General features: G+C 46.8%; 1 protein-coding gene across 1 annotated transcript in view; it reads left to right on the forward strand.

The window, feature by feature from the left end:
- Positions 1-19741, forward strand: part of LOC119443037 (integrator complex subunit 4-like) — a 65030-nt gene that overhangs the window by 41424 nt on the left and 3865 nt on the right. Inside the window, exons 16-19 of the mRNA XM_037708163.2 lie at positions 2137-2321; positions 10844-11008; positions 14623-14791; positions 17425-17545. Coding sequence (XP_037564091.1) covers positions 2137-2321; positions 10844-11008; positions 14623-14791; positions 17425-17545 — 640 coding nt within the window. The remainder of the gene's footprint in view (positions 1-2136; positions 2322-10843; positions 11009-14622; positions 14792-17424; positions 17546-19741) is intronic.

Genomic DNA, 19741 nt, shown 5'->3' on the forward strand with positions numbered 1-19741 from the left:
TTCGTTTTGACTTGGTGCGTGTGCCGGCCGCCTGCCTTTTGAACCGCAAGGTCGCTGTCTATGATCGCGTCGATAACGGCCGCGGTTTCGTCCGCAGTGGTTGCGGCAAGCAGTAGTTTCGCTTTGACTCAGTGCAAAGCTCTCGAAGATGAAGAGCACCGGCTACATCGCGATGGACGGACAATTTGTTGGCGACCAGCTCACTAGCGAAAAAATAATCGGGATGTGCGCGCGGTAGTGAAAAGCGTCTCAGATGAAAACCCGCGCCGCGGCCGCTCTGCGAAGGACATCGCGAGGCCTTTGCCGCTGCTAGCTCTAATCAGTCATGAGATGAGAATTTCAGCTTCCGCACTGCTCTTGTGCGAAATAGAAGCAAGACTTGCTGATTGATTCAGTAAATAAAAGCATGTATTGCCGCTGGACTCCTGGACTGAGGAGAACACCCATTGCAGAGTGGAGGAGCTACCTACGCTCGTGTGCTCTTTTGCATAAATTTATTCTCTCTCTCTCTGTCAAATAGAAGTGAGTGCGTTTTTCCCTCTGAAGCTGAGGAAGTAGCAAAGTGCTTAATGGCAATCGTCTGTATCTTAGGAAGTATTGCTTTCCAGTTTTCTTCCAGGAAACAGGTGGGCTTTTCCATCTTTACGACAGGTGGTTTCTGTAGGTTACGTTAGCTCTTAAGGCCAACTTGCACGGCAGACAAAAGTGGGGAATGTGCATCACGTCACCCTGCATTGCTCTGCGCGGTCATCGGCGCCACATGTGTTAACCATGGTCGACGCCATGGTTAAAGAATTTTCATATTGGGAGGCCCAAGGCAAGTTGGTGCGATGCCCCCCCCCCCCCCCCACGTCACATTTTTTTTTTTTTTTTGTCCGGGTCCATCTGCCACCTGGAGTAAATGTGTCTGCAGCCGGGCGTCTACGCACTGTCACGTGATATTTTCGAGCCTGCCAATGTAAATTCAAAGCTAGTCTTGTGATAGGTTACTCGAAGCTACGAAAAAAGACCATTGTGCGTCTACGATCGGCGTTCGAACGAGGGACCACCGTACAGTATTTCGCCAAGATGCCGGCCATGAACATGCAACGGTCATGCCTTGCACTCGTTTTCGTTGGGGAGGCGGTTTGTCGGCTTTCTGAGGGTCGTGCAACCGCTGTGAATAGATCTGCATTGATTTGGTAATCGTAACCTCAGTCGCCGACGTCCGACGACACAGCTCCGATTAGGCCTAACGGGCTAGACAGTGTTGCCAATGATGTGGCCGTGATGAAAATTCACAGCCAGCCAATGTGATAACAGACAGCAAACCGTAGCGGAAAGCTTGTCGCTAATATGTTCCTGCGGGTGGCTCATCATTGATCGGTCTCAAGATAATGCGTACGGGTTAGATTGGTGGCCATTGAAGTGGCGTTTAGGTTCGCGGTCGCCCAGCCAGCAACTAACGCGAGTATGCGTGCCAAGTTAGTCTGTGTGCTCGCATTTGGGTAGATAGCACCCAACTGTGCGAATCTGCAAGCATGAACACTGAACTCTTGTATTCAATGCAATCAGTGTGCCTTCCGGTGGCTAATCAGCCCGATCTTCACACATGCTTCCATGCTTTCCACATGCGCTGCTTTTGTTGTTCCCACTTTTAGCATAGCATTAATCGTTTTGATTGGCCCTGTTGTCCCGGTCGAACTCTGTACCAACAAAGACCAGGAACGCTGCATGCATCAAGGCACCGACTATCGGGTCATTCACAGAAGGTATACCGATATTCGAGAAATTGAATATTAGATATTCGATTCATGAATCAAATTATTCGAACATTCACTATTCGATTCGAAATCGAGTATTAGCTCACGCCTAATGTTTGATGCTGTACATTGAAAAACTACCCATTTTTCACATTTCTTATGTGCAAGTGTTGAGTCCTGCCTTGCACATATCATTGCGAACATCAGTCTTAGTTTTTTGCTGCCATTATTCTTCAGTGGTAGCTTATTGCAAATTTCTGTAATGTTAAATTCAGTCAAGTGCCCTCTCTATTCGTTATGGCAAGTGGGGATAATTCAGGATTACCATAATGATGTGTGCTTTGTGTTGGAGAGGATTTCAGAGTGATGCACTGACTGTTGGGTGTGTCTGCAGCTGCTGCAGCAGACGTTTGTGCTGCAACACCAATTCTTGGGCCTTGAGCGAGCGGAAGAGGGGTCCCTGCGGCAGCTGCGCCTGCGTGCACTTGCCTTGCAGCTGGTTGTTGTCATCCGGGGCAGCAATGCCTCAGCGTTGGGGCTCTGCGAGGCCTTCATCGAACAGCTGGAAAACCTCCAGGGGTAAGCACAGGTGCACAACACCCATTTTCATATTTTGTTCATTTGTTTTCTATATTGTGGTAGTCCCCTGAACAGGGTTCGCACAGCCCCTTGAAATCCTTGAATATCCTTGATATTGATAGTATAAGTTCAAGGGCCCTTGAAACTACTTGAATACCCGTGAGCTCCTTGTAATCCTGGAAAATCCCGTGGGATTTGTTCCGCTAGAGGAAATTAACGACGTACCTCCGCGAGTCACACTGATTTTTAAGGCCCTTTCGCTTACGAATGCCCATGAAAACAAGCTGTGTTGACTAAAGGGCAACATCAGGAAATTTCGGTTTTAAATTTCGCAGCCCCTACGTCGTCTAGCAACTAATATGCATTGAAAATCCAATCCAATCCAATGCGAGGCATATCGCTCGCTCTGCTACAGTGTACTAGTACACTGTAGCTCTGCTTGTGTATAGTGTCTAGAATATACTCTAGTGTGCCGTCCACCGAGCGTCTCCAACGCGGGACGGTGGCGCGGGCAGTGATGCCTGCCGCCACGGGCCACCAGACGGCGATGCCTGTCAGCACCATGCTAAACCCTGCGGTGTTCGACTCGCGTTCATTTGCGATGCGTTGATTGCTACGTGTCGATTGCAATGCGTAGCTCATTTCTCGCCTTGCTGCCGCTTTCGTTGCAGTCTTTTCTTCTTGTGAGTGGGTATTTTGCATCTATGTGTGCACTCGTCTGTCTAAAGAAACTTTGAACAGGTCGCGAAACCGCGATTTCCCAGACAGACGCGGAAAGAAACAGCTCATCTCATTACCCAGCGCGTCCGCAGACCCCGAACGTATCGCGGATTGGGACAAGACCATAAGAGGCAGATCGCCGGGCAAATTGGGAGACTCGCGTCGTGTCTCGCCTGAAGTCCGCCCATGTCTCAGCATGGTCCGGCACAGTCTCGAAGTGCAGCGCACCAAGCGGCCGGCAGCGGCAGGCATCACACTCGGTGCTACCGCGACACCCGCTTTCGGCACACTAGTAAGTGTCTTTTAGGTAATATAGTCGGGCTGTTTGTCGGCCACATGCGCGTCATTTCAGCGAAGTTCGCATTTGCGTTGTGTGTTTACTTTGACAAGATGCCAGGCGGGAAGTGCAAGTTTCAGCCTGCGTGGCTGCAACATACGGACTATCGTCACTGGGTGAGACCGGAACCAAGCGATCCTTATCGAGCAATGTGCGCATTATGTCAGAAGACGGTCGACATTGCAACGATGGGGTGAATCTGCCTTGAAGAGCCACCAGAAAGGTGCGAAGCACCGACCCAAAGCTGCAGCAGGTGAGGGCTGCTCATCCGTCGCAAGTTTCATGCAAGCGGCAAATCTGTCATCGGAGGCTGCTTGTCAGCGTGAAAGCACGGCAACTTCCTCTCGGGCTGCGACACTTGACGAAGACTGCAGAAAGCATGATTCCGTGATCGAAGCCGAGATTTTGTGGACGATGAAAGTTGTGTCATCACACTACTCCTACAGCTCCAGTGGATACATTTCCCAGCTATTCCAAAAGATGTTTCCGGATAGTGAGGTCGCTAAAAGCTTCACTTGCTCTGAGAAAAAGTGCGCGTACGTTGCGTGCCATGGTCTGCGCCCATTTTTCACTTCGCAAGTACAACAAATGATGTCTGACAATATTGTTGTGCTTTTTGACGAAACCTTGAATGAATACCTGGAAAGAAAACAACTTGATGTTCACGTCAGATTGTGGAATAACTGTGAGGTGACAACCAGATATCTGACTTTGACATTCATGGGTCACAGCACAGCGGACGACCTTATGCAGAAGTTGACAGAAACACTCGCGTCCTTTCCCCTGAGCAGGATTGTGCAGCTCTCGATGGACGGCCCGAATGTCAACTGGAGTCTTTTCAACAAGTTGCAGCAGCACATGAAGAATGACTTTCAAGTTCAGTGCTTGGATATTGGTTCATGTGGCTTGCACACAGTGCATAATGCTTACAAAGCAGGAATGCATGCGACAAGCTGGCCAGTTGACACCTTTCTGTCGAGCTTATTCTCATTCTTCCATGATGCACTGGCCCGCCGTGAAGATTTTGCTGAAGAAACAGGGAGCAAGCTGTTTCCACTTCCTTTCGTACCCCACCGTTGCGTTGAGAACGTGCCCGTACTGGAGAGAGCCCTGGCTATGTGGGAGCATTTGAGGCACTACACCGAAGCAGTGAGCGACCATAGGCTACCCTTGCCGAAATGTAGAGCGTATGAGAACGTCAGTGCTTTTCTAAAGGACCAGCTTGCACTTGCGAAACTGAACTTTTCCCTAAACGTTGCAATGGTTGTGCAGCCTTTCTTGACTGTTTTTCAGAGTGATTCTCCAAAGACATTTTCTTTAGCAAAAGAGCTTGAAACTGTCTTGAGGAGCCTCCTTGCAAGGTTCGTGAAGCGCTCGGTATTGACAGAAGCCACGAGCATCACGAAACTGCTGCGAATTGATGTTCGTAATACTGCCAATTACACGTCACTTGAGAAGGTGGACGTTGGACGTGTGGCTGAGAAGATCTTAAAGAGCGGAAAAGTGAGTACCAAGTGTGTTTTTGAATTTAGGGGGGAGTGTCGGAAGTTCATTGTGAACATGATCCTGAAAATCATGGAGAGAAGTCCTCTTAGGTACCCTCTGGTTCGAGGGTTGTCATGTTTCGACCCCAGAGAGATGGCGAAGACAGAAATGTACCTTGGGAAGCTGAAAGTTGTTCTTAACTGTTTAATTGACAGTAAGCTTCTTTCTGAGCACAAGAGAGATATTGTGTGTGCACAGTACGTTCAGTTCTGCCAAGAAAAACGGCATGAACTGCAAAACTATGAAAGAGACCATGAACGCCTTGACGTTCTCTTTGTGCGCCTTTTGAAGCATGACCCGGCGTTCTCGATGTTATGGGAAGTACTGAAGGTCCTTCTCTTGCTTAGCCATGGGCAGGCTTCAGTAGAAAGAGGTTTCAGTGTAAACAAGCAGATCGCGGTCGAAAATATGGCAGAGCTCTCGTATATCTCGCAACGAGTCATCTGCGAGGCCGTGAAAACCCACGGTGGGCTGCTTAACGTTCCACTGTCGAGAGAACTGAAGTCATCAGTGCGCCAAGCCAGGCATAGGTATGCGCTATACGTGGACGAACAGAAGCAAGCTGTAGCACAACAGGTAACCTTGAAGAGAAAAGCACTCGAGCTAGAGCTACAGAGCATGCAAGAGAAGAAGACAAATCTCCAAAAAACTCTGAAGTGCTTGCAGGAGTCAGCGGATCGCTTTTCAGAAGACGCCGAAGCAAAAAACGACCTGACTTATCTTGTCAAGGCAAGCAGTTTCCGTCGAACAGCCAAAGAAAAAGAAGCGGAGATAACAGCTCTTGAAAGAGAAATTAATGCGAAAATAGGGCTCCTTTCCTAAGGCATGTGAGGAAATAAAATTACGCTAACACTCCTTGAATTCTGCCTTTTTGCATCCTTGAAATCCTTGAAATGTCCTTGAATTTCCAGCCATATATTGTGTACGAACCCTGCCCCTGAAGGTGTGCATGTTTCCAAGTAAACAGTGTTTGGAAGACAGCACTGTGTCTTAGTGTTTTTCTTTTTTCATTACTCTCCGTTCAGCATCCATACGTAAGTTGTCTTCCATGGATTTGAAATTCCAGCTCTGCTTAATTGCCATCATATCCAGCTGCTTGTTGAACTTTAAAGCTAGCTTGTTGCACCTTTTTTTTATGCCTCTATGCTTACAGTATTTTGAAGCATAGAAGTTGTCAAGCTGTGTGGCACAGTACAAGCGTAGACACTTTTGCCTATGCCTGGAGGTTGTTGCTCATTCTAATCATTTGGCATTGCATTTTTGTACTGCCAGATATTCACTTTCCATTTAAAATGACCGGCTTGTTTATTTGTACCTATTGGACATGGAGAAATGATGAGCTCAAGGACACAAATAGCTCCAGGTGTATTATTGGTGCTGTACGCGGCATGTACATTTATGCAGTGCTGCCCAAAGTCTGATTAATGGTAGTACTGGTAGAACTCCTTGTGCCCCCTACCTGTCAAGCAGAATTACTGAACCATTGTTTAAAATTGACGAGTGTAGCAGATTTAATGCGCCAAAATTTAAATTGAATTACTATTACTCCAGCATGCCCTATAGTGAAACCATACGCGCCCACCACAAACTCACATCTGAGAACAGCTTCATCTTTGAGCAGCGTGATATCAGCGTAATGCATAGTGGCAATGCATAACGGCTTGTAGTCACATTTTTCCCCCAGTGTGTACACATTCATGCAATGCATGTACCGTATTTTTTCAAATATAAGGCGAGTTGCTTTTGCAAAATTCTTAGCCTTTGTAAAGGCATTTATTGCACGCAAACGTTGGGGCTGACTGTCCGATCAGTTCAGGGAACCGCGAGCGGTGTAGTATGAGCGATACGCTGGAGACACTGCCCCACTAGACAGCGCTGGTAAGGATGCCCCACTGCATCGTCCCTCTTCTTCACTACAATTACCCCGGGGACGAAAAAGGGAGCCGTCCGGCGACCGAACAGTTTGTCACTATTTGGGGATCATAATATGGCTTGAGGCGCTCGACGTTGACAATGTCGCGTCCGCGACGGCGCATGTCCGAAGATGGTTCAACGGGCTCAATCACATAGTTGACGGGTGATGCACGCTCGATGATGCGGTAAGGACCTTCATACTTGGGCATTACCTTGGAAGACAGACCAGGTGCAGCGGAAGGAACTGAGAGCCACACAAGCGCTCCAGGAAGAAAGGTGGGCGCAGAGGTGGTGTCACCGCGAGTGTTTTTCTGGCGCTCTTGGTCATTGGAGGCAAAGGCCCGGGCGAGGTCGCGGCACTGTTCGGCATGTCTCACTGTATCAGAAATGGGCGCACATTCAGATGCGTCGGGCCGGTATGGTAGCATTGTGTCGATGGTGTGCGATGGGTGCCGGCCGTACAATAAGAAATATGGCGAAAAACCAGTAGTGCTCTGCGTAGCGGTATTGTACGCGTAGGTGACGAAGGGCAGAATGGCGTCCCAGTTCGTGTGGTCGGAGGAGACGTACATTGAAAGCATGTCGCTGAGCGTACGGTTGAATCGTTCCGTGAGTCCATTGGTTTGAGGATGGTACGCTGTTGTTGTGCGATGAACAACGTGGCACTCTTTGTGAACAGCTTCAACTACTTCCGAGAGGAAGACACATCCGCGGTCACTGAGCAGCTCCTGGGGTGGCCCATGACGTAGAATGAACCGACGAAGCAGGAAGGAGGCAACATCGCGCACAGTAGCTGCCGGAAGTGCTGCAGTTTCAGCGTATCGCGTAAGGTGGTCAACTGCCACAATAGCCCAGCGGTTTCCAGCCGATGTCATGGGAAGGGGCCCGTACAAATCTATACCAATGCGCCCAAAAGGGCCGGGTGGGGCAAGGTAAAGGGTGCAGCCCAGCTGGCGAGAGGCGGGGTGAAGATTTCTTCACTACACCTCAAAGGATTTTGGATATGCGAAGCTCCACGGGTTCACTTACTGTTTCACTATGGTGGCAGCAGAGCCATATTACTGCCGATCCAGTTTCAACACAAGTTATAACGAATAATAAACTTTGCCAGTCAAAGTAGTAGTTGCCATCACACCGATACACGAGGAATGCCTATGCATTGTTGTCATCATTGAGATATCGAAAGAACAAAGCAAAGCACCGGCTCAACAGCAGGTGGAGATCCATTGTGGAACATCCAGAAGATAATGTACCAGGTTGAGCTAATTTTATTACTTTTTTTTTTTCATACGTTAGTATTTTACTAAATTTTTTGAATCGGTAGCATTCGCCGACTAATTTTTCTGGCATAAAAAGTTTAGATTTGCAGAAAGTTTAGATGTGCTTGATTATTCTGTCGGTGTTGCGGTTCCACCACAAACACCTATTGCGAATGACAAAAGACCGACACGTTCGCCGCAAACATTCTTATCTCACTCCGTGACTCATCCCTCATGCTGTTCACATGCTGTCATCCGTGCACACCACACACAATACACACACTTTGTGCCACCGCGTCTTCCGTCCTCTGTCGCCACCGCACTCACGCCACCTGGTCCTCCCCTTGGTAACTACAGTCAACTGTGCACACGGCCTCCGAGGACTGCGCCTTGCCTTACCTGGAGCTCTCGGTCTGCTTACGCTGCTTCTCTCTTCTCACACACCCTTATATGTAATGTATAACAATGACTAAAATTTCAGACACCCTACAGCCCCACGGTGCACCGTTCAATCCTTCGGACTACACCTGCACGACGTTGTGAAAACACAGGTGCCACTGTGAGCAGAAAGAGAGAGTTGTTTTGTTTAGCTACTTGAAACTGGAAATACACTTCCCGCCTAGAGAATTCAGTAGTAACTGGCTAACCCAATGGAATAAATGCAGCCAAGCTGGGGCTGCTGGGCCAGCACATTATCATGTATGCAATAAATATCAACATGGTCTTGGGCGGCCTTGTTGTCTTCTCTTATGACTTTTTGTCACCGAGAATCATCACCCCCTCCCCACTTAGTGTCTAACGTGAGCTGCAATGAAGAGAGAGAAGTGCTGCACATAGAAAGTGGGCGAACCAGCGATCTTTCTGCAAGCGGAAATTGTTACATGTAAACATGTGCATGCAGCACCGCATTCACAACCTTTCTTGGCCATTTGATAAATAAAGACATTCTTTTTTTTTTCCCCTGCTAGTAAATTTGTCTTTACAGACTTCAGAATAATTGTTCGTTGTGGCTTGAAAATCTTGAGCTATTCCTGCTTAGTCTAAATAATTCGACGGTCAACTGTATATTAGTGATAATACTTATTTTCTTTTTCTTATGTTCCCCAACTGCATTTTCGCCTTATAATTGAATAAATGCAATAAGCCACTTTCTGTAGGCAAGCGCGTGCTGCTGCACTTTATCCTGGTTGTGTGTGCATTGCACATGATCTACACTGTACATTCTGCACATGTTTGTGTAGTGAGCTTTTGTCACTCCCACACTGCACTCAACTATCTTGCCAAGTGTTGTGTGTCTACAAACAACTGCACATAAATCCACCATATGATCACTACAACCCAAAGTACATTTCCCATATAAGTAAAACCTCGTTCATACTATCTCCTTATGTACGATTTCCCGACGCCAATGTTCGTAATCAAAAACACAAAATATGACCCAATTGAATTATGCTTATTTTTTACCAGTTAATATGTTCCCAGAAAACACAATCTTTCGGAACCAACGTTCAATACATCGCCAAACTGTGATCGTATGGTACGTTTTCCGACTACTAGAATCCATGTAAACAAGAAAATGTGAGAGGCATGCGCCATAGAGAACAGTAGCCACCCACCACGGCAGCTTCACCACAATACGTGCCCGCCCATCTCATGAAAACACCGGCACGCACTCAGTTTCTCATTCCAGTACCGGCAAATCTCCTCCCGGGTCGTTGCACGCCACATTCACAGCTATCGCCACCAACCCTATTGCGATATGTATCTTCCCCTATCTGTTTCGCAGCGCGTGGTGCCGTTGGAAGTGTACTGCACGCGTATAATAGGTGATAACCCAAATGCTCCACCGTTGCCTGCTGCAGAGTCTGATTGTATGAAATGTTTTCTGGCCGCTAGATCCAATTAAACAAGAAAAGGCGCCAGTTGCACGCAATCGAGAACAGTAGCCACCTGCCGCATCAGCTTCCTCGCAATAGCCCGCCCACCTCATCTGAAAACGCCGGTGCGCACACAGTTTATTATTCTGGTACCAGCAAATCTCCTGCTGGTGCCGGGTCATCGCACGCCACATTCACAGCTATCACTGCTAACCCTATTATGATTAGTATCTTCAGCTATCCATTTTACAGCGTGTGAGACGTAGTGCCATTGGAAGTGTACTGCACGCTTTTAGTAGGCGATAACCCAAATGCGTTGGCGTTTTTTGTTGCAGGTGACGCGATGAGAGTGTCACGTTTGGCTTCAGAGGCATCTGGCATTGCCCACCAGCTCGATTTTGTTTCGGTTTCCCTTCGCCGTCTTAAAGCACTATGTAATAGGAAAACAACAGAACGCGTCTCGGGCTGCCAAAGCCCCACCGGCTTGATGCACGTCTACGTCTCGTGCCTCGTGCCACAACGATTCATGCGACGCTTCACATTGTGTAGGTATCAACGTTTTACCAGTTTGTACGTTCTTGCTCATGCTTTTTTCGAAAACATATGAACGAGGTTCTACTGTATTGCCTCTATTTTTTTCCAGCAGGGGTGAAAACTTTAGTTACATTGGAATCGCAGGTAAACACACATTGTTATATTGAGGCTACAGATACATGAAGTTCTATGGACATCATTATTAAAAGTAAAACAATTTCGTTATGTCAAGGATTTTCGTACATTGAGTTAGTTGCATCAAGGTTGAACTGTGTCATTTAGATGGTGGCTATGCAGTGGCCTGACTGCAGCACATGGGTGCTGCTTTCTGTGCAGGTTCCTGGAGGAGCACAACCTGCAGCCAGATGCATTCACGGCTGCCATGCTTCGCGAGGTGGACGCACTGGAGGAGCCCAAGCCAGGAGCTGTGGCGCGTGTGCTACAGCCCCTGCTACAGGCGCACGCCTGCCCCACACTGCGCTTCTGCTCTGCTCAGACTGGGTCAGTCATGCTTGTGCTCCGTTGCATGTGCTTTGTTGGTGTGATACTTGCAGCAGAAAGACTCCTTTTGTTCAAAAATTATATCAGGATGCAAACTGTAAGCACCAGAGCTATCTAGACAATTGAGTCAAACCACTCGTAGATATTGATGCCGAGCCCTTTGATGCAAGGTTCTGCCAGCGCAGAAAGTGTGTACTATGGGCAAGGACGGTGTTGGAGAAAGATAGGAAACTCTCAGTGTCGACACCTGTTGATGGCAAAGGAGGCTGTATGTGTTCACCTTTAGCTGCTGACTGAATGCCATTGAGGCATGTTTATGTGCAGCTCTAGGCCCTTCGCATTTTCTTGAGAACATGAACGTACCAAATTAATCTATTTCTTTTAGAAACTACAGAATAAAGTAGTTCTACAGTGGCACAGATTTTTCAAAGAGTATTCTCGGGAGATACCCTCCACGTTGGAAGTCGATGCAGCTCTTTGAGGTGATAGAGTAACCAGTTGCCGCCGTTACTGCATGTGCACTGCATAACCCTCATTGTAACCATTTCTACAGTGTAGACCGATTATAACGTAAGTCGCTAGAGTCACGAATGTCCACGCTATAAGCGGTACCACACTATTTTATTGCGATAATTGACGCTCCAGGTGCATTTCTGCCGTCGCTGTCACCGTGCTCTAGGTTCCGTATTTGCTTCCTAAATAAGCACGGTGGCACGCACACACAAGCAAACATGAACACATCTCGCTCGAGTGACGAAGCGCGGCGAGCGAATTGACCTTCGTGCTATCATGCCTCTCGCTTCAACGCGACCTATAAGTGGCGAAAACACGGTGCGCGGCGGCCTTTCCCCGTCACAGATTGCTTTCAAGATAGGGCCAAGGCAATCGTATCGCCGAAGTGGATCGTTGCAGATTACGTCTTGCTTATCCTGCCGATTACGTCCTGTGGCCCGATTTCCGTCCGTCTCCGCACACATGATCACTTTCCTTTTAAATGCGGCATCATGATGAATTCAGTACTTCACGCTGATAGAGCAGACGCAGAGAATGTGAAGACAGACAGTAGATGTGTGTACTGCACTGTGAAGACAGACTAAGCATGTGTACTGCACCACATGGAGGAAGCTACGGTAGCTAGGCTCGAGAGTAGCTAGGCTCGACGCGTGTGCGAGGCGGCCATCTTAAAATGCCGACGGCTATATGGTAACGCAGATTTAGGGTCGTACTTGATTCTAACGCGCACGCAATTTTTGGACCTGTTTTATCGGAAAAACAAATGCGTGTTAGATTCGAGTAAATACGGTATTTGTGGCTTGAGGGGAGCGTTTGCCGTCTAGGTTGACTGCCGAACTTCCAGGCAGCCACACTGTAACCGGTATTTCGTGTCCCGGAACTGCACTATAAGCGATAGGCGTATACATAGAGTGCTATGGGAAAATTAACGGCAGTCTGAAAAGACCGTATTATATCCGGTCCTGCACTATAAGCGGTTACGCTATAAGTGGTCTATACTGTATTTGGCCACATAGTGTTCGGTGTGTGGTTGTGTTGTGCTGTTGTACGCTCTGCCGCGCTAGGCCAAGCTGCCTCGATGTTGGCTACAAAGCTGTATGCTATTCACTGCCGTGTTTTTCATTGAAAGGATTTGCTGGTGTCAGCAATAGCACCGACTACTCCTTCATCATCTTTGCCGATGAATTCGAAGTGCAGAAAGTGCTAATGTAGGTTGACAACTTAAGAAAAGGCGTCATCGTCAATCAAGTTGAGAGCGGCCAGTCACAAGCTGACATGAGCGTGAAGTATGGCATTTCCATGCAGACAATCTTATTTTTCCTCAAAAATAAGGCGAACGTCTTGAAAGCGGAAGAAGTTGCGATGTTGATCTTAGGTCTGCTGTTGGCATGCTTTCAGATGTGTGGAAGGCGGTGACAAGACATGCTTCGAACCTGTTTTTGCCATGCGGGCTTCATACTCACTACTGAGATGGCAATCTCATCTCAAGATAATGACAGTGTGCCTGATCAGTCCCCTTCTATGGACTTTGTGATCAATGCCCTGCACACGGCTTGTATTGCGATTCCCACTGAGATAACAATTGGGTCGATCTCTGCGAAGAATTCATCGAATATAGAATAACTTGTCAGGTGATGCCCGATGATCAAGTTTTGCTTGACGATACATTTGGACGACTCTGAAAATGAAGAACCAGCACTTGTACTGGCTCTTCACGAGCTCTGAATTGACGTGAGCGCTGATGACGCTGCCATCAGTTTACAGTGCTGACATGACCCTAGCCGAAATTCAGGAGACATTATTGCGTGCAAGTGGTACACTGTGCAGAAGCAAATTGACAAATGTATCAAGCCACTAGGGTATTAAAAGGCAATGTTCTGACGAGCATTGAAGACCCCAGTTGAAGACAGCGCTGGCTACCTTGACGGCACCTGCTGTTGGCATATATATACATATATGCCAACAGAGCAGTCTTAACTATGCATTGGCAGAGTTGCGGTGATCTGCTACTCCGTCCTTGACCCTCTCCGTCCGAGAAATACCTATAAAATGGTGCATTTTGTGCATGCATTCATTTTTTCAGACTGCTTGATTTTTCAGATGTTTTCGGACTCCCTAAAGAGTCAGAAAAATCATACATTGACTGTATAAGTGAAAAACTGCTATCTCATTTAGGTGGCTTTCACTTTTATTTATGGCTAATTGTGATGATTGTGGCAACCTTCTGGTGCTTTGGGCCATGTTGGCCCCTGTATCTGACATACCTAACTTGCTGGCAAAACTTGTAACTTCTTATTATTGGACATGCAGGTTAAAAGGACTTCAATATTTCCAGCAAAAAAATAATCTTATATACTCCAAATGTCAGTGTCAGTGTTCCAAACTTGCTTGCAGTGGTGGCCAGTGCATATACAACTTCAACCACCAATGTGCTCAGTGTTGTGTGATTGGCATTGCCTTCTAGCTCAAGAACTGTTCTGCTGGCTTTTCTTTCAGCTTTCACTTCATTTCTAAGCCAATTAGGCCAAGACACATTAGAGACATTAGGGCAAGACTGGCAGCGAACTTTCTACTAGCTGCAGTACAAGTTCTATTGAGAATTGAAGATTGACACACATAAATCATCCTTAGTATTATGCCTCACTTAGCACCTCTAGCATGACCAGTAGCACTTACAATTTACCTGTCAGCTACTCCTAATTCAAACGATTCAGTTGACATATTTAGCTTGAAGCAATTGGCTTTTTCCTCAATAGAAAAAATGTGCACTGATTGCAGCATTTGAATATTGTGGCGCTAAATGACTAGACAAATTAAGCAATATGTAACTCATCAAGGTTGACTGTGCACAGAATTCGAGATCAAGCAAAGATAATAAAGAATTCAGCAAACCATTTGTACTTACAAGACAAGTTCAGGATTAGTAGCTTGTCTATGCTTACAATAAGCATTCCTTGGAGTGCTGAGTGATTGCTGACTTGTTGTATGACATCCTACCACTTATTGCTTTTGTTAGAAGGTCAAGAGTCTGACTGGTACTGCTGTCCAAAATGACAGCTGTGAAATGATTGCGTCACCAAGAATACTGATCTGTTGCCCAGGGCCCAACCAAATGCGGGACTGGAGCGCATCAAGCAAACACGTGCTGTCCTGTATGAACCTGCTGGAGAAACTGACCTGCCACAGAAGTTCACAGCAGGCCTTGTGCTGGCTATCACCTTGGATGCCGAGATAGAGAGTGTCCAGGACATCAGGAATGTTCGGGTAAAGGTGAGTGGGCACAAAAACAAGGCAGGGAAATGCCTGGGAATTTGGTAGTTATGTAAACAATCAAGTACAGCGGAATCTCATTGACACGATTCTGCATAATATGTTTTTCAGAGAATACATTTTTTTCTTATCTAACATTTCTTTTTCTTATATACGATTATGCTCAGATAATACGATTTTTGGATTATACGTTTTATTTTCCATTTCCCATGAAGATTGTATCAACGAGATTCTACTGTAACATTTTGGAGTCTTGGTCACTCTTAATCAGGGAAATTTAACTACTGTGCTTGTGGCAAAACCAGCTGTCATAACAGCCTTTGTGACTAAATGCTTTACACAAGATGTTTATCACTCTCTTTCCTAAACCGCAATAAGCTTTTTCTTCTCTAATGTGAAAACTCGCCAAGCACAAGCCGTGCGAGTTCACATTCTCTGGTGGGGAATGTAGTAGTTTGCTTGCTCCATTACCTTCATGGCATCCTAGAAAAAATGGTAAATATTGTGACGGGGCGTCAAATAGATAAAAGCAGGACAGGATTTATAAACAGGGACTGTTGACCGAGATGTTTTCGCAGAATGTTTTCACGTAGCGTGGTGTGCTCACACAAGAGTGTCTGTGCATTGCACCATGCCTACCGACAGAACTGTAGTGCTCATGTGCACTGGGGCATTAACACAGTTGAGGGCACAAGAAGGCATCGCAGCAGTGCAACTGCCCTTCATTCTGCTTCCTTGTAAATATGGCCCCTCCCATGCATGTGTGTCCATTAGCTCCCTACGACACCAGCAGGCTGGCTTTCCTATACATCTTGTTCGTCAACCAGTTGAGCTACTTCCCCTATGCTTTTTTGGCTTCATTGTTTGTTTGCTTCATATGGTTGCAAGTAACAAAAACATAAACACCTCGAATCACCATATTCTTCTCACTCGCTTGGTACCAGACATACCACAAGGTACTTCATCAAGCCAGTAATCTCACATACATGAAAAAGAAAGAATCACCAGCCCTCCCTCTGTCGAGAAAATGGCGGTAAGCGAAGCTTGTGGCAAGACAACGCTGTCACAGGTGTTCCGCTTCGATTGCCCTAAAGTTAGGGTCGGCGGCCCTTAGCTTACGTTTCGCCTCAACATCGCGCTCTCACTACTTGTGGTTCGCGGCTCTTGGCTGACGTTTCACCTGGGCTTCGAAAGCCCTCACGCTAGAATCGGCACGTCACTGACGAGCCCTTTCCTGAGCGAGTTTGCGGCGCCGTTGCTCAAACGCAGCGCGAGCCTCGGCAGGACGCACCATGCGCGGCCTTCCCGTCCAGTCGCCAAAACTGATCTGAGCCGAGGGAAGCCTGGCGGAGCGTGTGCCAGCCCCCCTTTCCTTCCCTTTCCCTCCCCGCAATACACCAAATGACCCTGATTGGTCATACACGTCAGATGATTCGGTGCCGGCGCAGTTTTCCCCACACCTGCTCTACTCTGGGAGCAGCCGGGTTTTTTAGCGTGACACCATCACCACTACACTTGTGAGGCAATACAAGGTTGCTTTAAAAAATGGCCGTGTTATACGACGTTCAAGAATCACAACCTGAATTCCAAAAACGCTCAGTGCACTCCTTATTATAGCCTTGTAGCATTTTCTCAACAAAGAGGTTTCTGGTTCCTCTGGAACATTTTCACAGCCTTTGCGCCCCCCTCCCCAACGCTTTGGCATGCCACGCCGCAGCTGTTGTGCCATTGCTGACGGTGTGACCACATTCCCCTTAAGCTCTGAAATTAACATTTCTCCTATCTTTTCATGGCTATGGTGACATTGCAACGTCTGCAGTTGAAAAGGCGTTCACATCTGCCTCCATGACCATGAATGGTGCTGGCTTGTGGCTGAACTTCGTGCAATCTCACCTTCACACACACAAATACTGCAGATAGCCTTTGCCGTAGCTCGATTAGTAGAGCATCGCACATGTCATTTGGACGCGAGTTTGGTTCCCACCAGTGGCAAGTTGTCTTTTCTTTCACTTTAATTTTTGTTTTCCTTAATGTTTTTACATTTCAATCAAGAAATACAGTTAATTTTTCATTATGCTTTCCTTGCCTTCATTGCCTGCAAGCATCATGTGGGTATCTTATTTTGTTTAAAAAATCGAACCCTTTGATTCTTACCATTCGTTCCTAAGTTGTATTTAATATGTTCATTATGTCTTAAATGATGCACTTTTGCACTGTCGAATACCTCACAGAGTCTCAATGCTGAGGTAACAAACCTTTGGTAATTTCCTATAATGTGCCTAATCACCCCACACACTTCTAACGTTACCCTCGACATGCCCACCATTATTTTGAAATTTTATTGCGCTAGATTCAATGGTTGTGTCAATGAATATTTGTAAACATTTAGAGCGAGAATTTTCCACTGCATCTAGTCTCAACAACAGCTTTGCTGTAAAAAGGTTATTGTGCTATACTTGTGCAGATACAGTTACTGTGTTCTTGGGCTAGTCAGGATCTGTGTGAAGACTCATGCTCATGAATTCAGCGTAGGCAGCTTCCTTCTTGCTGGGTGTTCCATGTGGTGGAACAGTTACGGAAAGGAAGGCATGTTGTGTGATAAGGTTCAATAGTGCCATACTGTTTCCTTGCAGGTGAGGTACCCAGACAAACAGGTGCAGCTCATCCTACCTCGGCTTGCAGACTTCAGGCAGCTGGAAGACCTCAAGTACCGTCTCTATACAACTGTGTTACTCTCGCATGGTGTCTGGTCAGGTGAGACCAAAGGGCATAACTTTTTTGCACTTGTTACTTTTTCTTCTTTATTTATATAATGGATGCACTTACTATTTAACAGAAAATACTACATATTCCCACTTAAAGGAAACTCTTTTTCTTTTATATTTGTGTCCGAATGGAAAAACAGACACGCTTGCTACCATGTGCAACAACCTTGGGAAGCTCTTATTTTAGCTTCTTTTTCCTGGTCATTCATCGAAACTATGCTGTTCAATGGCCTAGCCATCCTCAGACAGAGGCTCTGGCATTGTGCTGTGCTATTAAGTGACTACAGTGAAAGCTTGTTGATTTGAGGCATGCCGTTAGTTTGAATTTCAGAATAACTTGAACAATCGCTTCACGGTCTGTCCCTTCTTCTATTGCAACTTCATATTTAGCGCTAAAATTTGCTCCACCACCTATACTTTGGAGTGCGTGCCGCCATGCCTGCCCATTTTGAGCAGCTGAACTACCACCCCGCAGTGCATCAGAGCACGTCCAGGACTATCACAGGCGATGTAGCATGCTTTGCTGGCACCACAGCCTCTGATATCTGTGAACTTATAAGCACACTTAGGAGCTCTTGTCGTCGAATCTCGGTGGTTATAGTCGTGTGTGAGATGACAGTGTTTTACGCAGCAGAGTAGAGCTTTTCAATGTCAGAGATATTGCATAGCTTGTGGGGTCTCACAGATGTGCTCTTGGGACAAAGGAACGACAACACAGTAGTGCAAACAATCAAAAGGGCATTTATTACACCTTTCATACACTAATACACGCTAGCCGAATTACTATGCATAGAACACGAGGAATAAGGATTATAAACAGGGATAAGGTGCCTCAGAAAGGCTGGCCAACGTTTCGATAGGAGGACCTATCTTCGTCAAAGGCGAAGATAGCCTTTGACGAAGATAGGTCCTCCTATCAAAACGTTGGCCAGCCTTTCTGAGGCACCTTATCCCTGTTTATAATCCTTATTCCTCGTGTGCTACTCCATTAGTCAGCCATCTTTTTTTAATTATGCATAGAACAGTCACATGGGCGCGCGACAAATCAAGGAAGTCCGACTCACCGCGACCCGATAGCGAGCGAATGTGTTTGCCCCATGCTGTGACACCATCGCCTAGTCGTTCACATGTACGGTCACGCGAACGGTGGCGCGTCCAAACAATCCGTGTTCGTCCACACCGGTGTCCTGCTCTTAGCCTCGCGAGACGGTCTCGCAAAGCGTGGATCGACGCACGCGCGGTACGTCCGCATCGCTCACCGACCCCAACCCGAAGAGAGCGAGCCTTTGACCTTTTTCCCCCAAGTCACCCCGCCGTTCGGTGGCGTTAGTATCACGACACTTGCGCCATCTCTCGCAATGCACCGCAACCACTACGACCGCCTCCGGCGCTTAGCCACGCGGAGAAGCCAGACTACAGGACACGCGAGCTATGCGGAGAAAACATCAGGGTACGCACGAGAGTCACGCATCCCCACAAGCTTTGGAAGTGTCATTAGGAGTTGGCTGTTGCACCCTTGAGTTCTTGCACACTTCAGCAACGTTGTTTTGTGGTACCATGCTGAAAGTAAAGATTCAAATTTTGCACTCAGTTGATGCCAGAAATTCAAGGAAGCAGAAGGTCACCAGAAATGACAACATACCTAAGACCACATTGTTGATGTACATGAAAAAAAAAAAAAATGATGGAAAGAGTCTATGCAGTCAAATCTTCCAAACACTAGAATAGACTTTGAAATGCCAAGTATGCCTAGCCCTGAAAAAAGTTTTGGTTGCGTGAATAAAACAAGACTGGGCTAGCATACCGCGGTTTTTACACATAGCATAAACAGAATATTGCTGTTGATAGTGACTGCGTTTGTTTAAAAGGCATGGAAGCAACAAAAGCTCACTGCATAAACATGCAGTTAATTAGAAAAAACAGAAAGTCTTGGGTTTTTGTGTGCAATGTGCACATGCTCACAGCGAGACCCTGTTTCCTGGGGTCACTAACTTAGCACTTCTTTCTTCTGGGCATCAAGCAACTGTGCTTTCGGATGTACACATCTGTTTGAACACGATCACTCAAGCTCAATATAAGATCAAACTTCGAGCACACTGATACAAATGCCCTTACACATGTTGCAAGAGAAGGCATAAGCACACAGGAGCTGCACAGTGTATAAAAGCTTGAGCCACCGATGTGC

Source organism: Dermacentor silvarum, chromosome 2, assembly GCF_013339745.2.
Source record: "Dermacentor silvarum isolate Dsil-2018 chromosome 2, BIME_Dsil_1.4, whole genome shotgun sequence".
NCBI lineage: Eukaryota > Metazoa > Arthropoda > Arachnida > Ixodida > Ixodidae > Dermacentor > Dermacentor silvarum.